Source organism: Pteropus vampyrus, unplaced genomic scaffold, assembly GCF_000151845.1.
Source record: "Pteropus vampyrus isolate Shadow unplaced genomic scaffold, Pvam_2.0 Scaffold72, whole genome shotgun sequence".
Taxonomy (NCBI): domain Eukaryota; kingdom Metazoa; phylum Chordata; class Mammalia; order Chiroptera; family Pteropodidae; genus Pteropus; species Pteropus vampyrus.
Window position 1 is genome coordinate 2,701,149 of NW_011888853.1, and position 9,157 is coordinate 2,710,305.

General features: G+C 46.5%; 1 protein-coding gene across 5 annotated transcripts in view; it reads right to left on the bottom strand.

The window, feature by feature from the left end:
- Positions 1-5,326, bottom strand: part of PRPSAP1 (phosphoribosyl pyrophosphate synthetase associated protein 1) — a 24,702-nt gene extending 19,376 nt beyond the window's left edge. The window contains exons 1-3 of one of the 5 annotated variants that reach the window (XM_023531728.1): positions 5,205-5,326; positions 1,853-1,905; positions 241-307 (exon numbers count right to left, since the gene is read on the bottom strand). Coding sequence is in view for 3 of the 5 variants with exons in the window: in XM_011361987.2 (XP_011360289.1) it covers positions 241-307; positions 1,853-1,905; positions 4,658-4,827 (290 nt within the window). In the remaining 2 variants the exon portion in view is untranslated. Of the gene's footprint in view, positions 1-240; positions 308-1,852; positions 1,906-4,657; positions 5,086-5,204 lie in introns of those variants that run through there. The other 4 variants (XM_011361987.2, XM_011361988.2, XM_023531727.1 and 1 more) reach the window with 4 other exon arrangements.
- Between the last annotated feature and the right edge of the window lie 3,831 nt (positions 5,327-9,157).

The window sequence follows — 9,157 nt, forward strand, 5'->3', positions numbered from 1 at the left end:
CTTCCTGCCACTTCAGATGACAACTGCCAAGTCCAGACTACCACTTGTGATTGTGACCGACACTCTACAAATCAGAGGTTCCTGTGACTCTCCCCCACCTTGGGGTCTATTAATTTGCTAGAGCGGCTCACAGAACTCAGGAAAACAGTTTCATATGCAAATACATTTATAATTTAAAGAAAACGGAATTGTTGTTCATGTGAAAAGATAATGAAGTATCTCATACACAGTAGTGCTTACCTGGGTATTGTCTGTATAATGAAAATATCTTGGCCACGAACAGATTCTTTTATTTCAACTCTTGTTTCTAAAAAATAAAAATGTTCCACAGTTTTAAGAAAAACACTTTATGGTGATAATCAAGCACTATTTGAAGGAAGTAAAGATGAATCTAAAACAGCACTTTGCTTAGTGCACCAAAATAAATTCTTACTAGATCTCAGAATGACATGTACAAGCGAAGGAGAAAAATAAACCGAAGACAGATAAGGAGGCAAAAGTAACAAACGGTCTATGTAAAATCTCAGGGTCCAAAAAAGAAAATCTATCACCAAAGTAAAGACAAGATACTAGGGTTGGTGGGGGCAGCGAGTGGGGGGAGGGGCGGGGGGGGACGGTCTACAGCAAATAAAAAGGCCAAAGGTTAACACCCTTATCATTCTTTCAGCAAATGCTGAGCCTCCCTCTGTGCCAGGCCCTGTGCCGGAGTCACAAAGTGGAGGACTTTGCCCATGGGATGAAGACTGACCCAGGGAGACAAAGCAAAGCCAAAGGCTGGCAAACTCTCAGGCCCACGTGCCAGAGAATGACCAGCTGTGATACAGCAGAAAGAATAATGGGGCTGGGAACAATGGCCTCATTGCCAGCTGGAATGTGCAGTGAGGAAGGGAGTATGGGAACATGCAAAGAGGTAGGACAGAGTGTGCCAAGCAGACGGGGAGTCAGTCAGTGGATGGTTTCTAAAGTCACCAAGTAAAACGTTACCAAGTGTGAAAGCTGGATGAAGCCTATCTGGGGGTTAATTATAACACACATGAAACATATACATCCTGGGAATGTGTGTTTTCCATTAAACTATCATTGCCTTTTGAATAAGTTGCTCTTGGAGATCCCCAAACACCATTATGTCTTAGTAATTCATCTCAAGCTACTTATACCATAGATAACTCTACCTCAGAAAGAGAAAAGAAGGCAGAGAATCATGAATCCGGGCTTTCAACTTTAAAAAATAATTCCAAATTATGTGATACTAACTTGTCTTTGTAATAAATAAGGACACTATAATCTAAAATATGTGGCCCCTGGAAGATTTACGATGCAGCATTCCTAGGACACTGGCCTCCAGCAAAGTGCCTTCAAGGATCATCAATTAACTTCAGCATTCCCCACAGAAACCCAGAGCAAGAAAAAATGGGTCACCAAGCCAGGTGAGCGTCTGCGAGAGACTTGAGAGAAAAACTTAAGAGATGAAAAGAACCGACAGAGCGTTTTTCAGTAAGTCATCACTACCTAGGACCAGATTGTGCCTGATGCCATTTGATGACCTAATGAGACAGATAAAAGCAAAAAGTAGTTACCAATACAGCCCAATATAGAAGAAAAATCTTATTCCCTACATCGCCCCTTTTTTCATTTCAAAATGACAGGATATTTGCATTATCTTGGAAAAAGAGGAAAGGAGACTTTAAGGGGGTGAACAAAGACATCGAGATTTGAAGGGAAGTAGAGAATGATGACTTAGACCTCTAATGTTAAAGAGAAAAATGTTTCTTTGTTAAACGTGAGTAATATTTACCTTTTAAAAACACGCCAGCCAATAAAATAGTTTAGAGAACAAATAATTTTAACTTACCTCCATTGGTCTCTTGATATACCACAGACTTCCCCAATTCAGCACCAAGACGCCTACAGGGAAGGAAAAAAGGCCATTAAGAGTGCTCTAAAAAAACTCCAGTTCACATGCATATGTTAAACGAAAAGACTAAAATAATCAGGCTGACATTCTTTCCCAAAAAACTATATAGAAAGTTTAATTCATAAGGAATTAAAAATGCTGTCACTCCACGAGCAGCTTTAAGAGCTCACCATTCGGTAATGTAATGATTTACTGGGACAAGCCCACAACCAAAGTTTAATGTCTAGTTCATTGTTTTATGAATAATAGTTGTCTTGGAAAATCATTCCCAAACAAATATTTGGTTACTAGCAAGAATTCCAAAAACACAAGCCTCAATTGTCAAAAGCATGTAGATTTCAGTGCCATTAGCCAAATGCAGTGTGAATCTTGTTTGGATCTCCTTTAGAACAAAGCAAATGTGAAAAGCTCTTTTTAACACAATCAGGAAAATATGAATAAGGACTGGATACTCGATGATATTAAGGAATTAATGGTGTTGTATTTTGTTGTGGTGGTGGTGGTGGTGGTTTTGTTCTTACTGGTTAACATTACCATTTATGAATGAAATGATATATGATGTAAGGTTGGAATCTGTTTAAAAATATTCCAGCCAGGTATATAATGAAATATTACTTAGCCTTCAAAAGGAATGAAATTCTGGTACATGCTACAACATGGATGAACCTTGAAGAAAGCATTCTAACAAGTCAGACGCAAAAAGACAAATACTGCATGATTCCACTCATAGGCGGTATCTAAAATAGGCAAATTCACAGACACAGAAAGCAGAATAAAGGTTACGAGGGGCTGGGCGAGGGGACAATGGGAGATTAGTGTTTAAAGGGGATGGAGTTACTGTTTGAGATCACGAAAAAGTTCCAGGAATGGGCAGGGGTATTGGTTACACGAATCGTACACTTTTAAAGTGGCTAAAACGGAAAATTTTATTTTGTATTATTTTACCATTAAAAAAAAAATTTCAGCTGAAAAAAAAGGTGAGGGACTAGGTGGAGGAGGGGAAACAAGATTAACAAAGAGGTGCGGAGTGTGCAAGCTGGAGGGAGGGTACAGGAGGTTCACTGTCGCCCACCTGCAATTACAGACCCAGGGAGGTGAGGCACCTAACTTTTTTTATTGACTAAAGTCCATCAAAAAGTTTGCCTGAAAATTCCTTTAGATCTGAAAGGAATCATGAAAATAAAATATCATCATCTCAGGGGTCAATCTAATCTAACGCTCTCCAAACTCTAGTGGTAAACATTTTTTCAGACAAAAACTAACTGAGAAGCTTATAACTACTGAGAATTACCGAGAAACAGATAAGAGAATTAGAAATATTTATTGTTCGTAGTAACTTAAAACCTTCCAGAACGAGGCAGGGAAGAGCCTAACATAAAAACAAAAAAAGGAAAAACCACTGATGTGTTAAATGTGCCCACTTCCTTTCTGCTTTCTCTCGGCAAGGTCAACGTGTGGTAAATCTGACCCAAAACAAACACACACGAGCTTTATATTTAAAGTTAGTATTTTAGTTGGCCTCAGAAAGAATCAGGGGTTAGAAACAGAAAGAGGTAGTAGATTGCAAAAGGACTGTTCTTTTACCCTTCTAACCTCACTTGTAACTCCAACTAAAAGCAAATAGACATTACTGAGTAAATACGACTAAAGTTTCCACTTCTACATTTCTAACTAGAATTTTAAAAAATAGTCATGCCTTTATTCATCAACTCCAAAAAATTCACAGAGGAACTCTAATACAAACTGTTTAAAATGTGAAAAAAAAAAACAAACTCTGTTAACAAAGTCAAGCTCTTCGTTTGTCTTCCATTTGCACCAAGTTCATAAGGCTCTTCCTTTACTTTGGGGCTCTGGGATTCTCCACAGGAGTCAACTGGAAAAGAGTCCATTTAGTGAGCAGATAGTATTCAGAGGGCCACTGTGAGCCTCAGCTCTGCTAGATGCTTGATAATACACGATCTTGTTCATGTCTAAGATATTCTTGCCCGAGAGATAGAATCAGCTCTATTCTACAAACGAAGTTCAGGAGAATCGAGTCTCTTGCCCAGTGTCACAGAGCTAGAAGTGACAAGACGGGGAAGAGATCTGAGAGCTGTCTCAAGGCCACTTGAGACCACAGGAGTCCTTGGGTCCAAAAGACACGGAAAAACAAAGCCTACTTCAAATGACTAAACCAACCTAAAGTCGACTTGCAAAGTACAGTGAGCTCTACCATGTCTATCACCAGCTCTGACAAATCTGCTCCCCGGGAGCTGCCTTGTCCCCCTGCCGCCCCTCTACTGCACCCACCCAGTCGGGTCCTCCGCGTTGTGACTGCCTCCTGGCCTCTGTCTCATTGAGGAGGCTTGGGAATGGGGATGACCACATTCCGAGGTCAACGCCAACCGTGGGAAAGGGAGCGGACCCACAGCCCCCCTCTGCAAGGCGCTCGCTCCGGGGGTTGCGGCACCCCAACCACCGCCCTGGACTGCGGGAGCCGGGAGCCGAAAGGGGGGCGAGCGGTCCAAGTAACCAGGGGTGGGTGGGAGTGTTAAGCCGTTAAGAGTCTGCCAAACTTGGGGAGGGGGGTCGCCATCTGTCACCTCCGAGGGTTTGTCCAGCCCCGAAACGGAAGGATTCTGCGACCCCCACCCCCGGTGCAAGGCGACGGGGCCAAATTATCCCCCCGCCGGGGAGGAGGAGCGGGGATGGCCCCCGGGGAGGGGTCCCGCGGGCGGTGCCCGGCCCCCGCCCCACCCTTACTCGGTGATGCGCTTGGCCAGCTCGGTGCAGGCGGCCGTGGAGTTGGCCGAGAAGACTCGGTAGCCGGTGCGGGCGGCGTTCATGGCCGCGCTTGCGGAGGAGCTGGCTCGCGGGGCGCGGAAGGCCGAGGGCACGGAGCGCGGGGGCAGCAGCAGCAGCTTCCTGGGCATCGTCCGGCCCGCGGCGCGGTTACAGCCGGCCCGCGCGGGGCTGCAGCCGGGAACGGTGCCGACTGAGGGGGCCGCGAGGCCCGGGGGTCCGGCCGGAGAAGATGCCAAGGAACCCGGCAGAGGAGGGGAGCGGTCCAAGATGCCCAGCCTCCTCGTACGAAAGGCCGCGACGCACTCTGTGGGACCCGGAGCTCGGGGCGAGCCGTGCCGCAGCCTCCCGAGGGCCAGTGGCGAGGCCGCCGCCCCCTCCGGGGCTCCGGGCATCCGAGAGGCGCCGGCTAGAGCGGCCGCAAAGCCGCCATCTCAGATGAGGGCAGGGCGGTGGGCAACGCTCTAAAAGCCTGATATTCCTAGGGAAGCGTCACAGTTCTCTCCACCTCTTGACTGTGTCATCCACACAGGATCTCGTTTGCTTTCATGTCCTCGGGAGGTGCGTCCTGACTCGTTAGTAGTTCCAGCCCTTTCCAATTTTCTGCCAGGATCCAAAATGTCTGCCTCCGAGGAGGCCGACGATCTAGCCCTGCGTCTCTATGATAACAGTGCTAGTCCAGCGAGGCGCAGGCGTTCAGCTGGGATTCATTTGAAAAGTGGAGGGCGGGGTTGTTTTCCTCTGGTTGCCTGCAATACTAAAATTCCCCAAAGATGGAATACTCCTGAGCCTGCTCTTTATTCCCCAGACGCCAACCTTGTATCTGCATATAAGGCAAGGTTTCCTGAACGGGTCAAAAGCACTCCTGAAAGTCTTTGCTTTGCTTTTAATCTTAAAAGCCTTCCTTCCTCCCCTTCCACGTGCTCTGTCTTTCAGAGACCCATTCGCAAAGCATCTGCTCCACGAAGTTTTTCTAGATCACCTCACCGACCGAAAGCTGCCCAACCCCGTCCTCTCGCCAAACCATGTATAGTTGCTCGTATTTTTATTTACCTTTGTGAACATCTGTCTTCCCAACTAGGGCGTAACCCTCTTAGGGCAAGATCACGTATTAGTGCTTCATGTTTCCCAGTCCTTAGGGCAGTGCTGTGCGTTCCGGAGGCACGCAATCAGTGCTTGCTGAATGAGGCCCAAGAAGAAAGTATAGGACAGGGAAATATTTGAGTCACCAGTAACCAGCTGGGGAGGAAGGCAGTGTCCCTGCCTCTTTCATCAGCCTTACCATCTTCTGAGAAAGTCTTTTAGGGACTCTGCCTGTTGTGACATTAGACCTCAGGGACATTGGGAATTAAATTGCCCTGGGGCCTGCAGCAGCCTGATCCACATTCCCCTGGCTCTCTGGAATGACATCCCCACTCACCCCCAGTCTCCTCCAGAGCAGGTTAATAAAAAAGAAAGAAAGAAAGAAAAGAAAACAAACAAAACCCACATGGGGTAGATAGTCTAGGCCAATTATTTAAGGACTGACTGCACACACGTCCAGCTGATGGGCCAGCCATAAGCCATGCTACCTTCTGAAACAAAACGAAACCACTTCTCTTAACACATAGAACCACTTGAAATTTAATATACCCCGAACTGAACTTATCTTCATTTTCTCAGTTCTCCCCAAGCTGAACCTCCCTCTGGGAATGAGCATAACCATGAGGTTCCCGGGGGATCTCCTTTCCTCTCCTTCCCCTGCTTTCTACATCCATCCTTTTATCCGTACATTAACATTTACTGACCACCAGATATGCCAAGTGTCTGGGATACTTTAATGAGAAAGAAAAAAAAGACAAAAATTCCTACTGTGGGGTGTACAATCTAGGAAGGGGAGAGAGTTAAAAAATAAACATAACGAATGGATTGCATAGTAGTATGTTAGGTGTATTCCTTTTCCATTGCAGCTGTAATAAGTTACCACAAACTTAGCAACTTAAAACAACACAAATGTGTGACCTTATGGTTCTGAAGGTCAGAAGTTCTAAAACCAAGGTGTCGGCAGGGCCACGTTCCTTCAGGAGGCTCCGGGGGAGAATCCATTTCCTTGTCTTTTCCACTTTCTAGAGGCCACTTGCATTTTGTGGCCCATGGTCCTCATCTTGCCCTGGGGCCTGCAGCAGCCTGATCCATCTTCAAAACCAGCAGCATAGCATCTTCAAATCTCTCTTTTTCTTTGATCTTTGCTTCCGGTGTCACATCTTTACCATTGTGACGCTCCTGCCTCCCTCTTGTAGGGACCCTTGTGATTACATTGGACCCACCAGGTTAAACAAGCATAATCTCCTCATCTCAAGGACATCTGTGAAGTCCCTTTTACCATGTAAGGTGACCTATCCACAGGTTCAGGGATCAGGATATCAATATTTGGGGGGAGGGGGCTATTATTCTATCTACTACAGAAAATTTAAAAAAAGAGAGAAAGGACTGCAGAGGAAGGGGGTTCCAGAGTGCGGTGACAAACAAGTTTTGTCTATTCTACCTTCCGAGTACCTCTGGAACCCCTCCCCCCACACGCCCCGCTGCAGGTCTCACTAAGGTCACCAGGGCCTGTCTAATGGGTTCCATCCACAGTGACCTCCTCCTGACCTAAGCTCTCCTCCATTTACCTGTCATATTTCTGATTATCATGGTTTAAATATTTAGTAATCCATTGTCCACATAAACCGGAGTGAGCTTCACATGAACGGATCTGATGGTGACTCCCCTCAAAACCTATCGGTGGCTTCTGTCACTCTCAGAAAAAAGACAGACTTAACACCACTGTAAGGTCTTGCCTTGTGGTCTGGCTCCTACGTCTTCAATTTCATTCTTTATATCATTCCCGTTAGCACCAACCTGATTGACTTTCTTCCAGTCCTGGCCTTGTCCCCTGCTGCCACAAGGCTTTTGTATGTGCTATTCCTTCTGCCAGGAAGCTCTTCCCCTACTCACCACCCAGTTGGCTCTCATTCGTCCTCAGCCCTAGAGCCTTCTCTGACCTCTCTGACTGCATCGAAGGCCCCTGTTATTAGCCCTCCCAGCCATATGTTCTTCTCTCTCACACACTGGTCACGCTTGCAAATTCATATTTTGTAAAGACTGCCCATCGTGACCCTGTGCCCATTCTCCCTTCTTTTTTGCAGTGTTAGAACCAGCCCAGCTAGTGTCATGTCCCAGCCTCCCTCGCAGCTAGCGTAGCCACGTGACCACATTCGGCCAATAGAACGAGAACGGAAGTGAGGTGTGCAACACCCAGGCATCTCCTCCCCCTGGTCTTCAGCACTGTCAGGAAATGGCCACCACGGGAGCATCCCCTGTGGACCCGGAGATGGAGACCATGTATTGAAGATGGCAGACTCAACTCACCACCTGAATTGCTGGTTGACCGCAAGAAGCAGAGCTGCCTTGGCAGCCCTAGACTGCCTACCTCTGCTCTGTTACACATGGCGGGAGGATCAGCTTCTACCTTATTTTAAGCACTGCATGCTGGGAGTTTTCTCTTAGAGCAGCTTAGCTTGTTCCCTCTGGTCCCCATTTGCTGGGTGAATATTTGTTTATCTCCTCATCAGATTGTTAGCTCCAAAAGGCAGGGACTGACTCTGGTCGTTTGTCCTTGCATCTCCCTTTGTGAGTGACAGGTCAGGTGTGGCCATCCCATCGCATTTTTAAGAATCTCTGACATCACAAATTTAAGACTGGAGGTCCTCGCCCTCACAAAGCTTCAGTTCCCAAGTTCCTGCAAACTCCTCTTCTTCCTCCATGAATAAGATAGTGGTCCTGGCGCCTGGCATAGAGTAGGTGTTCGACGAGCGATAATGGCTAACAGCTACTGATCGGTGATCTCCCAGCTGGTCTCAATGCTTCCTGGTTCCATCCCCCCTCCACCATCCACATCCACACCTCAGATCCCCTGGTTAAAAGCCTCTGGAGCTTTCCACGACCTCCAAGCCCACCTCTTAGCCTGACCTGGCCTAAGTCTTCATCTCCGTCTCCTGTTTTCCCATCTTAGGCCACACGCTGGGTGTGTGTGGCTTTCTGAATTGTTTGTCACTTGCTGAAAATGATGTAGTCTTTTTCGTAGTAAGAATCTTTGTAATTTCCACTGTGATTTCTTCTTTGCGTGTGTGTGAGTTTTCGAAAGACGTTGCTTATTTCTAAGCTTTGGGAAATTTCCAGGGATCTATGGTTGAGTTCTAATTTCATTCACTGGCTGAGAGAACACAGTCTGGGTGACTGCAACTCTGTGAAATGTGCTAAGGCACACTTGGTGGCCCAGCGTGTGTTCTAGGTAGGTGAGCGCCCTATATGCACCTGAAAAGAACGTGTGTCCTGCAGTTTGGGGATGCTTGTTGGCTCGATTGAGTTTGTTAGTTCTATTCACATTGTCTATTACTGTGATTATTTTTCATCTGCTTGTCTACGATCGTGGAGTTTTAA